General features: G+C 40.6%; 1 protein-coding gene across 7 annotated transcripts in view; it reads right to left on the bottom strand.

Annotated features, from left to right (window-relative positions):
- The window catches only part of LOC114452344 (transcription factor SOX-6-like), an 89,597-nt gene that overhangs the window by 53,803 nt on the left and 17,573 nt on the right, over positions 1–18,221 (bottom strand). For 6 of the 7 annotated variants that reach the window (XM_028431617.1, XM_028431618.1, XM_028431612.1 and 3 more), the window contains 2 exons: positions 3,189–3,408; positions 1,117–1,327 (listed from right to left, as the gene is read on the bottom strand). In XM_028431617.1, the coding sequence (XP_028287418.1) occupies positions 1,117–1,327; positions 3,189–3,407 (430 nt within the window). In that variant the 5' untranslated portion in view covers position 3,408. Of the gene's footprint in view, positions 1–1,116; positions 1,328–3,188; positions 3,409–18,221 lie in introns of those variants that run through there. The other variant, XM_028431616.1, reaches the window with a different exon arrangement.

Here is an 18,221-nt window from a genome sequence, read left to right as displayed (position 1 = left end):
GGGGTTGGGAAGGGGCAAGCTGAGGCATGCTGGGAGACTCCAGCGCTTCCTCGTGTTAGTGCTGCAGATCAGAGGAGCGGTGCAGAAAGGGAAACCTATGTTTTCACTGCTTGATATTGTGATCTAACGAGCGAGGGGCCTGTCAGTTGTAATTTTAGATGTTCAAAGATCCTCTGAAGAGGATGTGTTCAGAAAGAGAAAAACAAAATAGGCAGGTAAGGTGCTTCTCACTTTATGGCTGATGAAGAAATGAGCATAACAGCATTATGTCTGTGAAATAACGTGAGCCAATAAAGCCCCTTCATACAAATGCTTATTAAAAATATGACACATGATTAAACATGTTTGTTTTAACCCACAAAACTAAATAATTATTGAACTTTGAACTTTCCCAGTGTGCATGATTGAAGGGTTCCTTTAGAAACTATGTCCAAATCTAACTTTATTCTATATGCCTTAATTTTTTTTTTTAAAAAGCCACAGAAATTAAGCCATTTTCACTAAGAAGATTGCTCAAAAAACTAAATATTCTGATATGTACAGCATAACCACAGATATATAATTGATTCACTTCACGTATATATCGTAAAAAAATATATATTCCTGTTTTTTTCATTAATAATTGATCTAGATATCTGCTAACATGCATCAACATGAGATCTTCGTTGTAGATCCAGCACTAGCTCAATAATGGATTTCAGCTGTAACACTGGAGATAATGTTATCGTCATCATTATAGCTGGAAAATCACTTTCCTGACCGCTGCTTGTTCCATGATTTCTGCACACTACAACATGTAAATAATGCACACAAGTATTTGAATTTAAGGTTTATGTTTGAACATATGGTTCACTACTTTCCAGTGAATTCCGTTGATCATTTGTCTGCTTCAGAACAGATTACATGCTCTTTCTAGTCTTTCTTTTCACATAAAACCAGAAATGTGTGGCTATTAAACCAAACTGTTGTTCTTAGATCGTGTAAAGTTATCTTCCACTTATCTTCAAGTGTGGTTGTTGAGTAGAAGAGTGGATATGTGAAGGTTAGCCAAGGCTGAAAGGGTAGTGACTAGGCCCCACAACATCACACATACACACACACAAATCTTTCTCTTACCGTCTTGTTCTGTCTTGGTCAGCTCCACGAGCTTCTTCTGTTTCAGTGTGTCCACCACGTCAGCCAGGCTTCCTTTGCGGCGCTCTGGGGTCCCAAAGGTGAGGCCTATCACTGGCTCCCCTCGATCCCTGGAGCACTCCTCTGGCTTGGATGGAGAGGTAGAGTTAGTCCGGTAGGAGTAGAGCGAACAGCCTTTACTGCCTTCATTGTCCTGCAGAGAAACATATGAGCAAGAGAGTTACCCGCTGTATAAAGTGACATAACTGTGTTTCTACACGTGATAAATAAATGCATCCTGCAGCTCATCACTGTACAGATAACCCTGTGGTATTATTTTGGATTTAGCTGATGCTGGCTTAGCTGCGCCTGCTGGCGTGACACGGCAAATGTCAAGTTTAGGATTGCATTTTGCTTCTGACAGTGCGTGATGACTACTGTAGTTGATGTATCTGTCATCAGGAGCACTGTGGTGTTGCTCCATTACATCTCTTTTTTACTGCATGGGTCACATGTTTATAACCCACTGATGTGAGATACTGTGGCACAGCGTGAGTCTCTCAACCCTGACGTGTGTGTTTTTTTTTAGGTGTACACATGTTAAACACATCTGAATTCCTGTTTCAGTGAAGGCGACACAAAGATACACATCTAATGACTTTTAACAAAGACCAAAGTGTGTGTCCTGCTGCTGTGTGCTGGGTTATAAGTTAAGCAAGAGGCACAAGGAGTCTATATTTATCAAGAAGACAAGCCCTTCAAGATGACCACATTGTCCCACACAACAGACACTTCAGCACAGGTGTTCTTACACGGGGCTATTTCTGGATGCTTTCTCCTCCCCTTACAGAGTGGGGGGATCTCCAAGAACTTTAGGAGGCTTATGTTTCAAAGACAAGGGGCTTTGGCTAACAGCGGGATCTTAAGACGCCCTTGAAATGGCTCCAGGAGGCCCTGTTGTCTTTAAGCGGAAGATGCCTCTGTAATGAGGATTAAGAGGCAGTGTGTCACTTGTGGATTGTTCAGGTGTGGTTTTTCTTCCAGGTCTCTGCATAAGGCTGTGTGTAGGCAGGAAGGGCAGATCGAATTATAAACCAAAAGGTCACACACACACACACACACACACATTCAGTCCATGCAGCAAACAAACAATGCATGCTATTGACAAACTCCTGTATGAATGTGTACTCAACTGGCCTTGAGCAAGGCACCAAAACTTGAACAGGTCACTTTAGGGATTTAATTTGTGTGCAATCTAAACAAATCTTATTGTCCTATTTATGAAACACTGGACTTATATTTAAAAAGTACTTAAGACAATAAAAACACTCTGTAAACTGCAAATAAGTATATTCAGGATCATTTTCGCCTTGAGGTAACTCTGCAGCCTGACACTGATGCTAAGTGAAGTCAAGTTTCCCCATATATTTATTAATGTTTAGTTATCTTTGAAGTTCTTATTATGAACTAATTAAATATAAATGAGTTACATCTTCAAAAGAGAGAAAGGAATATAATTATGTCTTAGTAACATCAGAGTATCTTTTTGAAAGTGAGGCTTTTTGTCTGGGAAGTGTTAAATGTGTTTTATCACAACAATAATACCAAAGGAAACTTTATTCTGAGAACTTTCCTCAGAGGAGTCCGTGAGGGACCAACAGAACCTGAAGCCAAGTAACACACATGAAAACAGACTGTGGAGATGAGAAGAAGCATGGGGCATAACCCTCTGGAGAAGACCCCTCACTGGGTTGCCTACAGCACTGCCTGTAGCACACAGACCAGAGAGATCTGCCGAGTGTGTGTGTGTGTGTGCATGCCCGGTATATGTTTGCATACACATGCATTTTACAATGTGTGCACTCCATAGTGCACAATCATCATTATGCATGAGAATTTGCACACGCTGTGTACTCCTGCATGTATTTCATGAGTGTTTTATGATTTACGCGCCCCGAGTGTGTACACTGTGTACACACACTAACCACGTTTGTTTTATGGATTTGAGTTATGGCAACATATCTCAAGATAAGATATGATCAATTTCTCAGCTCTGTGCATAATTCAGGTCTCACCATCACAGCAGGGCCGACGCTCTCCCACTCAGCATCCATCGGTTTCTCTCTGATTGGCTGCAGGTCGTCCGGGTGGGGTTGGTCGTGCAAAGAGGGCGACGGCGTCTCATTTGGGCCCTCTCGCTCATCGCCAGCCCAGCCTGCATTGTCCTGACCTGTCACTTCTGCTTCCTCAGACGATGGGTGAAAGGGAGGCGTTGCTCTCATGGAAGACATCATTCTGTGACGGAAAAAACAAGACTGTTTGTTTTAATAACCCCAGACTGCACATTAACTTGTGCTGCTGATCCCATGATGATAAGGATATTGGCGTCAGTCAGAATGAAACCAAAACCTTCCCGAAAGCTTTATAATTGAAAACTGCACTGAGGAACAAGGATCATTTTTTATGTTAAAAGAATATCACGCCTAAATGTACAGAATTATACATGTATGATTATGTATTGATCAAATGTGTCTCAGAAATGAAAGATTATCGTCTATAAGATGCCTCCTGACCGTCACTGTCATTGAGTTACTGTAAACCAACAGTTACCATCTACATAAAAATGCTCCACTTACATTATAAATCATTTTAGACATTTTTGTCCACCACGGACTGAAGCCACAGAAAAACTGTCAGAGACTCCAGAACCATGCATCTGAATAGATAATTCAAAGCCTCAACTTTATTTAAATGCAGAGACATGAATGCTAAAGATGTAATTACAGTTCGCTCAACACAGGCGATTTAAAAACCATTTTACGTGCACATTCATATGCTGAATGTCTCTTTTTCTTTCTCTCCCTCTCTCATGCACACACACACCCACACACACACCCACAAGCACAAGCACATGGGGATAATCTATTAATCTATTAAGAAGCATCAAGGCCTCTCATCACCTCGGAGCTGTTAAAGAAGCAGACGCTGTGCTGCTGAGTTTAAGTGGAAAAATCTCTCTTTTTTCTAATGTAAGCTCAAGCTGAGAGTCATTAGGCTAATTCATCATTTCCTGTAATGACTTCCCTGTGTTGCACTGTACTTATGAGGACATTCATTGGCTAAAAATACTGTATTCCCCCAGACCTCGTCTCTACTAACTAAACTCAGCCCATAAATTCCTTCTTTGAAACATTTAAAATACAAATTCCACCAAAAAAAAAGGCATCATTCACTCTGATTCCTTGAAACTGTACCACACGCATAACTTCTGTGAAACAAAACAGATTGCTACCTCAGCGTTACCGCTCAGTAAATCACAGCAGGCTGTCCATCTCTGAAATATGCAGCCTCCTGGGTGCCCTTAAACGTAAGTCAAATGTCAGAAAGCAAAGAGCAGCACATTGCTTTCTGTGATGTGTGCCTGCCAGCAGAAGGTGAAGAACATTTCATTTACAAAAGGGAGTTAGTAAAGACTAACAGACTGAAAGCAAATGTCACAGAACTGAAAACGAAAAGTGAGAACTGTGCGGTGTGTCACCACCACCTCTGCCCTGATGGCCAGTACCGTGTATCTGGGTGATTTGTAATGCATCATGTGAAAAGAGTTGGATTTCCATGTTGTTCAGTGATTCTGTGTGTGTGTCGTAAAGTCTTTTACTACCTCTGCTGGCACGCAGCTTACAGTGTAACTGTATATGCAGAATAGATCAAGAGGACAGTGTCATGGCATAGAGACTCAAATCAGACCTGACCACTAATAGTAAAGAGTGACAAAAAAATAAAAAAATAAACATACAAAAAACATATCTTTTCTTTTAAATGTTGTTTTTGCATTACAAAGTTTCAGTGCAGCTAAACTCCCAGCTCTACTACCTTACTGTATAGCATCTTTTAGCAACATAACTGTTTTGATTGAGTCACACTACTTTTATCTGTGTGAAAAGCAGGCAGCTGTTTTTAGTGGAAAAGACCTGTGGCAGTCATTCAAGTTAGCAATTAGCTGGTGAACAAAAGGATTTATTATATGTCTAAACCAACTCTCTGAAACTGCTGCAAAGTAAAGAAACAGTGCGAAAAAGAATGATTGTTTTACATCTTATACAGGTCAGTCAAGTCAAGGTTTGCTTTACTTTACAGTCATTTTTACAGCACTGAGAGCCTGATTAAACGAATTACAGGAGTGAAGGCCGCCATCCTGATGTCTGAATGTCTGTAGCACTTCATTGTCTCAAACGGCGGCATGAGAACGCGAGACCTCAGACAACCAGCAAACAGCAGATCATTAATCCATGAACAACTCGTGTCATCCACACTGGGGTGATGAGAGAGCCACAGCGAGCCGGGGAAGGGGGGGGGGGGTAAGACAGAGAAGAGCCTATATTTAGCTGACAATATTGCTGGTGCTGTGTTTATGGGGGAGCTTAAGACTTCATTTCTTGGAACTGGTGTCTCATATGGCCAGGAATGCCCAGCCTCTTAACTCGCTGTCACTGATAGGGTTTCATCATGCAACAGTAAAGGGGTTTGTTGGTAAGCATGCCACAAGACCGTTGGTGATTGGCTGGAGTGGGGAAAAAAGGGGCACACACTACTAGTCTTTAGATGTGTCCATTGTTTGACTATTATGACTAATATTATGACTAATATCAAATCAAACATTATTGGCTGTGGAGTTAATTTTCACTGAAATCATTCATTATTCTTGCAGCTGATTTTCAATAGATTGTCATCTAATTCACTACTTTTATTAAAGTCTCTCTCTATTTTTAGCAAATGCTAAAATGCTACTAATTAATAAATAGCACTAAAGGAAAGCAGGATCTTTAATAAGAAGAGTAATGGCAGAAAATAAGATGTCTGAAAAGTGTCAGAAAAATACACCCAACATGTAAAACCATAAAGAACTGCTCTGTGTTGCATATTAGACTTGCAGCCACCACTACAGCAGGACATTTTTGCAGAAAAAAATAAATCATTAAACCATCCTTCATGTACACGATGTTCCCTGGACTAAACAAATGCAGGCGCTACTATAAAGAAAGCATTTATATGTCTTAATTTGTGAGCATTACAAAGATGTGAGTTTTCCATCTGACCACAGCTATCACAATATCTGCTCCTTCTCCACAGGAGTGTTGGCAGAAATTGAGTGATTAGAGTAGGAGGAACAGCCTTCTCCCAACGAGACCAACAAAAGAATGAGCTTGGCTACGCTGAGGCACTCTCGGGAAACAGTAATATGTCGGTAATGTTACACTGATACCTGAAAAACAAATTCATTTTCGCATACATTGCTCTGAGGCTCTCCGCAAGCCTCATTCATATTGTCAGACATCTAGAAAAACATCACATCTTTTCCCTGAAAGCAGTTTTCCTGTCTTAGATATTTCTTGGAAAGTGATACTGGTGAGATTGCCGTCTTGATAACTAAACAGAGAATGCACTGTTGAGTGAGGAGTTTTAATTTTTCATCTTCATGCAATTTACAGTGTTCTATCAGCATGAAGTAAGAAAGATCATTCCACAATTAAAGGTTAACAACATCATGATAACATCTAAGATGAAGACATAGTTTGCCTGTCGTTATAAACAATCATAATAAAGGTATGCTCAGTGAGGTTACTTACTGTTCTCTTTGAGCATTTTTGGTTTAAGTTCCCCTTGTTCCTTTGTTGCCTATGAAAATTCTTACAGCCTTTAGCCCAAGTGACAAACAACAAACAAAGTGTTGCTGGTGGACAGCTAGCTAAGTCCCCCTCTAAAATGTGGATAGTAACTTAGAATCCCTTTGTGAGTGAAAGAAAAACGAAAACCAGGGTCGGAATTTGGCAGGAAAGCGTTGTTCAGATCTGGCCTGGAACCTGGCGACTTGGCAGAAACAATCAGGCATTGTGGAGCATGGACGGAGAGGGACCTGTGACAGATGAGAGCAGGAGAGAGAGGGCCCCCTCTTAGAAAAACAGTACACAAAGCGCCATTCACAACCCAGGTCCCTTCTGCCACTTGTGGAGTGAGAGAAGGGCTCCGACAAAGGCCTCCAACTCAACCAATTGGGTGTAAAATCTCCAGCCGTCCCAGCTGGATAGAACTGAGGAAGTGGGAAATACCAAAGAGAAAGAGAGAGACAGAGAATAAGAGGAGAGGGGGAAAAATGGGAGGAGAAGGAGAAAAAGGACTTTCCTAGGAATTGTCTGTCTTTTGGGCAATACAAGAAAATAAGGCAAAAGAGAGCAAACTGAAAGTTTAAATAGAAACACAGAGGCTCTCTGTGTTAGCACAGGGCAACACAAGCAAAACCACTGAGAAAGGTGCCATTATCAGTAACCTTACATCCAGAATGTTCAAGTAGCAGCTGAGATCTGGTGACCAAGACCACGGGGACACGAAGCAAGCAGTGGTCCACTTTAGACACACCATTATACATATACAAACATAAAAGGCTAAGCTAAGTGGATCAACATTCAACATCTGTGGATATTTACATCTGAATGTGTAGGATTATGGTTTTAAAGTCATTACCCCACAAAATGATTGTTGTTAGTTGTCGGCTGTAGGAGCCATGGCCAGTAGAGCCCTGTTCTATCTACTAGTAGGCAACAACGTGCATTGTTACCTATTCTAATGTATGATAAACTGAAACTAGCTTTCCCACCGGACCTTAAGGAAGGTAGGGACGGATGCTAAGCAATATGCTAGTGATTACATCTTATAATGCCCATTTAATAGGCTGAGTTCATTCAAAGTGGATGAGTTTGTTTAATCCTTCCCATTCTCACACATTTAGCACAATGCTAAAAACATGATGGCCACGTCTACAAAAACAAGATCATTAAACTCAATAATTATCCATTAAAGGTAATTTATCATCTGACGTAATAGTTAAATAACTCCCTGGACTAATATTGAAAATAAATTGTCAAAATTGTAGCACAATAGGCCAAAATATTGTCTTGGTTGAGGATGTTGATTTTGCAATTACCATAGTGGATTGTTTTAGTTTACTTAATTGCTGCGGTAGCCATCAGTAGAAGCCTTTAGGCAACTCCCAGGTGTGAATGAGTACCAGGGCGTTGTTCAGTTGCTTTCCCTGGATAAATAAATACGAGCTTACAGAGAGCAGAATTGGCCTTGTATGTATGAGAACAAGTCTCCCAGCTCCTAAATCTTGGGTCTGTCTGGACTTTCATTAGATCATCACGGAGCGCTGCAAACAGAGGGCACTGTCATAGGTCAGACATGTGGAATGTGGACACACACATGCTGCCCTGTTTTCTCCCAGAGATTCCCTCGTCTTGCCCAAAATAGAAAGGCTCAATAGCAGCAGTAACCCCCACCACCACCACCACCCAAAAAAAACCCCAGCCCATTTCGTCACTGCCTTAATAGCAAGAAAAGCAGTTTTGTTTTCTGAAATTCCAACCAATTAACATCGATTTTACCATCAACTGCAGCTCTGTGCAGAGCAGTGCAGCCGGCGGAGCCAACGAGTAACTGTGGCTTGGTTGCTTATCACATGCAGGTATTCTCTGACCTTTTAATGACTTAAGTTTAACAATGAAGGGAGGTAAGCAGAAGGCAGATGCTGTGCACAATTGTTGGATCACAACAGTATCTGCATCAGTCAACCAGCACAATCAAATCCTTGCGCACGACTTTCAGGTAAACAGAAGTCATTGTGTGACCACAAGGCAGTCAGAGGGGATGGGCAGGTACAATACAGTCAGTCAGTAAAACTGAACTGAGTGACTTTGTTCTGAAGCAGAAGGATACGGTGTTAGGTAAGGATCATCTAAATTCATAACAAACACATTTTTTGCAAAGAAAACTCCCGTTCTGGGAGCCGTCAGGTTCTTGCCCCATGTGAAGACATAGAGAAATGTGGGGAAATACATTCACATGTTCTGGTTTTAGGGACTGAATTATCGATCTCATGTTGTTTCCTGGTGCAAAAAGCAAAAGATGTTTGGCTCACAAGTCACGATAAATGCTATATTTACTAAATTGAGATAGGAAACATTTCAAAACATAAGAAATAACTATAAGCAGAGATAGCAGCATTGAGTGGGTTTGTCCTTAATATATATATATATATATATATATATATATATATATATATATATATATATATATAACAAAATATTATGTTTTGTAATAGATAACATTGGTTATTAACTTGAATATTTCAATACTCCCAACACGTACAGACATTTCGTTTGTCCCTCATCAGATGGACACCTGGAGCAAACATGGGGTTTGATGTCTCCATTAGTCCCGCTAATGGAAAATCTCAATCAAAGCCAGCGATGGAACACTTAAAAAATGATGAATGCATCGTTTGTACGGTGGGCGTAAACACACACCACTATGCTCTGGCCCTCTGTGTTCAGGCTCTGTACCTCGGTGATGCCGGACTAAAACCGCAGACCCCCAGAAATCCAGAAGTGGCCTTAGTGACCAACACCCTCCCTTGTGCTTGTTATTTTTCCTGGCACACGAACACACCTCTAGCTAACACAAATACAGTACACATATACATTTATCTACTTCATGGCAACGATACAGAGTAAACCATTGAAGAAACCATTGAAGACCAAAGTCAACACTCAGTGGCTCAAAAGGACTGTTTGTCTGCTCCCTCCTGCCTACAGGAGTAAGAAGTCCTGGTTTGGTGCGAACATTTTGTCTCCTAATAGTCCATCACATAAACAGGCTAATTTGGTCTATAAAACAGCAGAGCTAATGGTTAGGTAATTAATAACAAAGAACTGAAGCAGCACACGGAGTCTTTGTATGGAAGTCTATTAAAACATTTATTAAATATTTCATAAATTTTACTTACTGCTGGAGAATTCTTCATGTTCAACCCAGAGTCAAACATATACGCTCATATAAACACACAAACAGGTTGGGATTACCCGCTGTTAAATTAAAACCCTTGCTGGTTATCTGAGACCTTTAACCTCACTGAGACAGGTTCATGATTTCCCAGATAATCCCAGATTTATGAGGTCCAACTGTGTATCATCAGATCATGTATCTCCAAAAAAAAAATAAAGCCAAGTCACAATCATGAGTAAAAGATGTAACAGAAGATCAAACCTAGAACCCTGAGGAACACCAAAAGCAATGGAACACAATACAATTTCTGCTATGTAGACAACCAACCATCTCCAAACCTGATCCAAAATGTCAAAATTATAACTTATAATATGACAAAATTACTACACAAATGTTCTATAAACTATTATTATCTATTATCACTGATCTTAGCTTAGATCACAAGAAGCTCATCTGATAAATGCCTTAAAGCAGGTAATACAGTGTTTATAAGCAGGAGCTGAGGCCAGCTGTCCTCTCACTTGAAGCTGCCAGTCACCTTTGACCTCTTTACGGACAAACACAATTCCACTGTGATACACTAATAAGCTTGTTACACAAGTTTTAAACCCTGTTGTGCTTCAACCTGTCTGTATATTTGACAGAAGCTGTAAATCAGAGGAAATCCTATTATCTTAAGAATATAGGTGATGCTATAAATAGCCTTTTACAAATCCACTCACTCAATATGAAAGTTTCTTTACTGAATGAATAAACCAGAATAAACAATCAAAAGCATCATCAGCAGTGATGTCTGTTTCAGGGTGATAGAAGGTTAACATAGAAACCTATGGCGACGTGCCAGCTGCCCTCACACATGAGCGACCACATTAGCCCTGAGGCTAGCAGCATCAAAAAGTGAGTTTTAATAAGTCATTATGGGACTCGAGAGTCTCACCGACGCTGAGAACAATCATCAAACATGTTTACAGCTCTTCAGTGTTCATTTATGGCATTTGTCCATCCCTGATCCACATTTAGAATTCAGTGAATGTTAAGTGAAGAAGACATGACGGCACAGAGGGGCTAAAACCTCTCTCCAAGACAAAAGTAGAGAATCATTTTGTCATGAATTTGACATTGGAGAAACAAATGTAATACAGTAAATGTTCAGAAATTTTCTAGTGGCCACAGTTAAGAGACATAATTAAATTAAACACTTAGATGCTGTGGACACCACCTGAATTAATACACAGAGACTAAATCTTATCTTCCTGAGTTTAAATGAGAGTGTAAAAAAAAAAAAACTTATTTAAAACTTTGATGCAAACAAAAGAATTAGAGGAGCTCTGGAGTGTAGCATCATCTGCAGAAGCGTCCAAACAGGTGGCTTTTAGAGCACCCAGGAGGCGTGAAAGCCTGCTAATCCCAGATTAGGACTGACAAGTCGTTTCACTGCATGCCCCCATTGTAATCCCAGTTGCCTCTCTATCCTCTGACAATGAGCTTTGTTCCCTATCTGAGAAAGAGCTTTGAGGATTTCCTCAGCTTTGTTAGCATGAACTGGCTGCATTATTCAGAGACATGCTACTTTCAGTCGGTCAATAAACAACATGTTTTTATTAAATTATTGAACGTCGTGAATGCGTAATGTGTACAGATGGTCTTGTGTGTTCAGAACACTGGATTCCATTGCTGCTTATTTTGTCAACTCTGACACATATACAGACATGTCAGAAAAGTGGAGGAGATGGTAGGAAAGTAATTACATTTTTAACACGTCAGGCACTTTTGTGATGCTCTGATGCTTTTGCAGGAGTACAAAAAGCTTTAAATTCTGAAGCCCAGTGAGTGGTATGAAATGTTTGTGTTCAAACTAAGATATTTTCTGTCTTTTCCTTCTACTTGTACTGTATTTGACACTGTTTAACTTTACAAAATCAAAATGAAAACACTTTTTCCTTATTCTCAAATTACTTTTCCTTACAAAGGAGTAAAAATCTAAACATTAAAAAAAAAAAAAACTTTAGGGAGGTATAAAGCAGCTGAGCACCATGTCCTGCTTCTCCTCCTCTCCTGGAGCAGTTGTCTTGTTTGCCGGTTGGAGGCATGTCAGTGTCCCCCGGCATGTCAAGCTGTCACAATCCAGACTAATCCTTCCTGCAGTGTGTCCCCTGGTCTGGCTGCAGCCACGGCTATATGTGTGTGTTGTGGGAAACCGGCTGAACGATTTGAAACAGTCATGTACAAGTCAAAAAAGACTATATTCAATAGACACAGGCAGAGAAGCAAGGGAGGACGCGGTTTTGTGGCCTGTTCCAATCATGCTCTATGTTTCTCTGCATGAACATGAACATAAGCTGGAGGGCGTAAAAACACACGTGCTGACACACAGCCACAGCCTTGAGTGTAAGAGAGGTGTGAGTGTGTTGCTGCGAGGTCAAAGCCTCTCATTGCACAAGGTATCCATTGTCTTGTACAGGCCTGCAGAGAATATACATTGTGTTTGTGGCACATAAGGGCCTCACTTCAAACTATGTATTTCAACCAATCAGAGCAGCCATTATTCATACGGGCTTAAGTCCCTGAAGCGGGGAAAATATTAGAAAAAATTGTGGAAAGTTTGGCATTTGTGCATCAACTAATAAAATGAGGTGATTCTACTGAGCTGTTGTTGTGCTGTGATGAACAAACAGGTTACTTAAATGTATACATTTTTTAAGGGGGAAAAAAAGAAGATATATTCATATTCGGAAATAAATCTAAAAGAACATTTGAATATATATGACTGTGTAAATATCCTCTATCTGTGCTGGCCTCAGAGTGTAGTGGTTACTTGTCCAGCTGCTTGATTTTTATCAAATTATGTATCATATCTGGACAAAGCTCTCATGAGACTCATGCAAGAATTTCACAGTTGCTGGACGGGAGCAGGATTTTTAATAAAACAGCGTTTCTTTCTTTCTTTTTTTTTTTTTTTTGCTTGGTGCTGCTGGACGAGCGAGTGCACTCGCTCTCTGAATTCAGCCGTTTCACTCTCCGTCGCAGCACTGGGCTTGCAGGCTGTAAATCACAATTAGGGGGTTCATTAGATATGGCTGATTTATGAAGACCCAGGGCTTGTCTCTGGGCCTTTCAGCCATATATTAGCTGACTACAAGATCTCATACATAGTTATGAGACATGCTGTTTACTGTATGGCATATAGGGTCATATGCCAATAGACATTAATTATTGAGTAAGACTCCATAGGTTAAATTAATAGCATCCAGATGATAAATCATTTGCATCTGTGTATTTTTTTTTTTTTTTCCTCCAGCGATGCCTGCCCACAGCACTTTTTGACTCTAAAGCGTATCTTTTAATAACGACAAATTGGCAACAGCATCAAAAATCTGTCTCTATTATCAGCGAGTGATCGAGCATTTGAAAAGGAGCCAAGCATTTTGGAGCCTCATCCAAAGGCTTTAACAAACATACGCCGGAGCTGCTTGCCCTCTTGAACACAAGCACATAAATTTGGCCTGTGTTCATATCCCAGTTACTCCGGTCTTAAGTGTCCCTGGCCTATAATGCGGCATTGTTTCCCCCTGTAAATCAAAGTGCATTTATCGCACTGCGCATCAGCTTCTGTCAACACAGAAGGCATAAAAAGGTAGAGCACGTACTCCGCCTTGTTGTGCTTTATTTAAATTGAAATTTTCTGACCTGCCACATCTGTCCTGCCAACGACATTAACATCAGAAATGCACTGCAAAAACATCCTGAATCTGCAATCAACAGCCTTTGATTTTTCAGAATGCTCCTTCATGAACCGGGCTTGCATCCAAAAAATCATTTGTTTCTTTTCTTTTTTCGTCTTTCTGCCATTTCCAGCATTCCAGCATGCCTGCTCATCCTGCAGCACCTTATGGGCCAGATCACTGAACACTAAGGGAACTATAGAAATAGTTCTGGATTAGTTACAGCTTGAACAGGTGAGCTCCAACTTGTTCAGGCCTATTTTTAGTGAAAATCCTATTGTTAAGAATAGAGAAGGGTTTACAGACGCAGAATAAATGAGAAGTGGAAGGAAGAGAAGGGGAGAGAGAGAGAGAGAGAGAGAGAGAGAGAGTCTTGACTCATTCAAACCCTTCCTGTTCTTAATCTTGACACTCATCTCACTAGATCAATTAGACAAAGCCTAATGACATATGCCTGCCTGTGAAATGAAATAAAGATAAACATCAGCTACAAGTCTCTCAGGTGTGTGTGTGAATGTTTTCTTGTTGTCAGAAAATGGTGAAAGAGGCAGAGTCAGGTAATTTCCAGGCACTTTTGCTTCACAAACAGTGACTCAAGTGAACAATCAATTATCAGAACTGTTGCCAGTTAATTTTCTGCCAGTCTTCCTGTCACTAATTCTCATGCAAAACCCAAATCTAACGCACATAAAAGTGTAGAGCAGTTAGATGCAATTAAAGTATTCAAGCACAAGCATGTATTCTCACACAGACAAACCACACACTTTCTTCTGGCTGACTCCTGGTACATGACTAATCGAGGGTGACAGAGAACAAAGGAGAAGATTATGGGATTGAGCGAGTGACACACAGCCACAGGTCAGGAGGAGGTTTAGTCTCTAACTGTGATTATGAACGGGCAGGTGTCACCAGAGGACGCAGCCAGAGCCGATACCTCTGCACCCCGCTGAGCTGCCTCGCTCCAGTCCGAGCAGGTCATGTGTGCTTGGAGACATCGAAAATTTCTTGGAAGCACAGCAGTTTGGTGACGTGAGTGCCACGTGTGTCAATACTGCCTCATACGAATTCTCTGGTCAAAACTAGTTCGTTGTATTTTATTTACTCACATTTGCGAGAAAAAAACAATGCTCAGTTGTTATCTTATGAGCGTTGCGACACACCGTGCCATTAGTTCTTTGTTGTCCAGCCTCTTTATCAGCGTCGCCTCTAATTACTCAAAGGCATGGTTGATTTTGAAGCTAACCAGGAGCGATGTCATCCCTCTGCTCTCGCTACAATGGGGCTCATTGGATTAAGTTCGAGCAGGCTTTGTTAAAAGCTGGTGCAAATCTAATCAAGGAAGAGACCTCAATTATGCTAGCATGTAGTTAAATGATCAGATCACTAAAAATGGAGGAGGGGGTCGGCCAGTGTAGGAATGCAATCAGCAGCCATTAAGGCCAGTTAATTTTAGCTGATGGCAGCTTTAAAATGGGATGCAGGGTTTCTACTGTAATGACAATACTGCAATTATGAGGGGGTGTGATGCTGTTGGCGTTTGTTAGCGTGCTGCATTCAGACCCAGTCAGGTGTTCATAAACAGGAAGCTGACACAAGTTTCTTTGAAACAGGTGTTAGGACTGCAGGAGGACTATTGTTGCAGAGTTGGTGATTTGTGTCCTAACCTCCCTTCTTTCCACCTACACGTACAAAACACTACCTTCAAACACAAGCCCACTGTTTCCTAATGAAGCGTTGAACGAAGACAAACAGCTGAAGAGAAAAGAACTCCTTCCAGCTAAGGCATGTTGAAGAATGTAAAAAAGGCGAAGAAGCTCATTGTTCAGAGAGAATAATATGCTGGATCACCGTGATCTAAGGACCAGGTGGTGTCCCCCCCCTGTAGCACAACAGCTGAGATTGACCCTGGCCTCTGACCCCTAGAATCCATGACAGTTAAAACAGGAAGCAATTATCCTGAACGTCAGCAAATCTGGTGGCATTCCTCCACAGGAGGCCTGAGGTCGGAGCAGATAAACAGTTGTCATTGCACCTTAACATTAATGCAATACAGGAGACACATTCACAGAACACACACACTGTTTATTTAAGCTGAGGGAATAAATGCTTTAAAAGCAAATTAAAACACAATCATGTCTAAAAATGTTGAAATGTTGTTAAATAATGGAAAAATATTTGAAACATTCTTAAATTAATTTTCTTCTATGCCATTTGAGAAACATTTGTTAACCTTTTAAGTACACGCGGCCCGAGGACGGGACGGTTCATGTTTTCACTGCAATATCTCCGTCTGGGCGCAGCCATTTTGTGCTCTTTGTTGACAACCTACACCTCGTTGGAAAGCCACTTCCCTACTCTATTGATTGACAGCTCGTTTGACCATACAAAAGGATCGAGGGCCTGTCCCTAGCCAAAAGAATCCAATGAGCGACTATATCGAGCGAAGCACCTCCCCCCACTCTTACGCTTGTATTTTCAGCCCATTATATTTGACGCTGAATCTGATGCAATGGACGTATAGCCAATAAGATTTCCGTCACGGGGATGTCCCACATGAAGGGGTTGTGGAAGGAGGGTGGGCTACAGGCCTAAGCGTAAACATGAACAATGGATGCCGGCTGTCCATGCGTAAATGCGTAATAGTGAGAGTGAGCGTATATCTCCATTCCAGTGGTATTTCCAGTGACCAGAGAGATGGCGAAACGCATGGAAAAGAAGAATTACACTGTTGAAGAAGTTATTGAAGCGTGTACGAGACGGGAAAGCAACTTTTCTGACGAGGATGTGTCGGATGCGCAAAGTTATGTGTCGTCTGTTGACTCGGTGGAGGAGGACATGTTCATTGAAGGAGAAGATATTGTCCATGACAAGTAAGTGTAACTTTTATACATGTTGCAGTTTTATAAATAGAATGTAGACGTTTCAAAGAATTAGTGAATACAGTGTTGTGTCCTTTGTTTTGTTTACCTGTGTGGGGGAGGTGTGCGCTTTTACTATTCCTCCAAAAGTAGTTGTGGAGGACTGATTTGTGAGGTGAACAATGAATACAGCTACAGTTGTTCTGTGAATGAATATCTGATATATACATACAACCATACATACATCTATAGTTATTTTGTTTTATATATATTTTGTGCATTTTTAGGCAAACACTGTGTTCTATTTCATTTACCTGTGTGGGTCCTTTGTTCTGTTTACCTGTGTGGGGGAGGTGTGTGCTTTTACTATTCCTCCAAAAGTAGTTGTGGAGGACTGATTTGTGAGGTGAACAATGAATACAGCTACAGTTGTTCTGTGAATGATTATCTGATATATACATACAACCATACATACATCTATAGTTATTTTGTTTTATATATATTTTTTGCATTTTAGGCAAACACTGTTCTATTTTGTTTACCTGTGTGGTGTGCACTTTTACTATTGATTTGTGAGGTGAACAATGAATGCAGATACAGTTGTTCTGTGAATGAAAACCTTATTTTTTGCATTTTAGGCAAACTGATTCAGATACAGAGTGGGAGCCAAGCACCAGAGCCAGAGCAGCCTCCTACTCCCAGTGTACAACATCACAAGCCAGTCTACATCTCTGGTGACAGTAAGACACCCATCAAGCTTTCTAGCTGTGCTTTGTAGCAGCCCGTGACTGTAACAGTGGCATACTGAGAACAACATGTGGCTGTGAAACCTGTGGAATTGTAAACATGTAAACAGTTTGCTGTAAGTAGTTTGGGTATTTGTTTAGATAAAGGTGTTGTTTTTGACCATATCTCTTGTTCTGAGTCTTTTCTTGTGATGCACAATTTCAGTTTCAGTAGAATAATGAGCATTCAATGTGTTTTTGCTTCACTAACATTATTTCAATCATACTAATAGTGAATCTGAATATGGAATGAGGTTCCTCTAAGTGGCACCTTTCATTAGAGCTCTCATTGATGTCTGTATGTTGAAGCATTCCAGAGTTATGCACTTTGGTCCCAAAGTGTCCATTTGGAGACTCCAAATGGCACTTTTTGGAGAGCGCCTGGGAATACCTACAGAAAAACCTGTCCCAAATGGTCATTTCTTGTCCAATTACTATCTACTTTTAACTGGGAATAGGTAAGACTTCAGCCTGTGTCACTATATTGTCATCTAATCAACATCACCATGCTCCAGTTGTCAAGCAGCCTTTTTTTACAAAAAAAATTTAGGCGAGCTACAAAATCTTTTTATTTCTCTGTGTTTAGACTTCTCTCACTGTTAACCATTTGCAATTGCAGTAAATCACACAGCTAAAATAAAAATTTCAGAGTGTTACCTTCACAATGAGACCAAGCTTTTGCACATACTCCTAAGGGCTCACAAACAGCTTGTAGTTTAATTTGGGTATGCCTTTGACAGGCGTTTCATCAACTATTGAGGGTGGTGTTAAAGGGTTAATGGCAGTGCATCAAAATTTGTGCTTTTTAACATGCGATTGCTTTTTTTATTGAATAAAAAAATGTAATGTTGGGAAAAAGAAACTTCATCTTCATAGGTAGCAGGAAAACACTACAGTAACTCCCT

The sequence above is a fragment of the Parambassis ranga genome, chromosome 19 (assembly GCF_900634625.1).
Source record: "Parambassis ranga chromosome 19, fParRan2.1, whole genome shotgun sequence".
Taxonomy (NCBI): Eukaryota; Metazoa; Chordata; class Actinopteri; family Ambassidae; genus Parambassis; species Parambassis ranga.
Note: the sequence above shows the minus strand (reverse complement) of the source record. Positions and strands in the feature narration are given on the sequence as shown.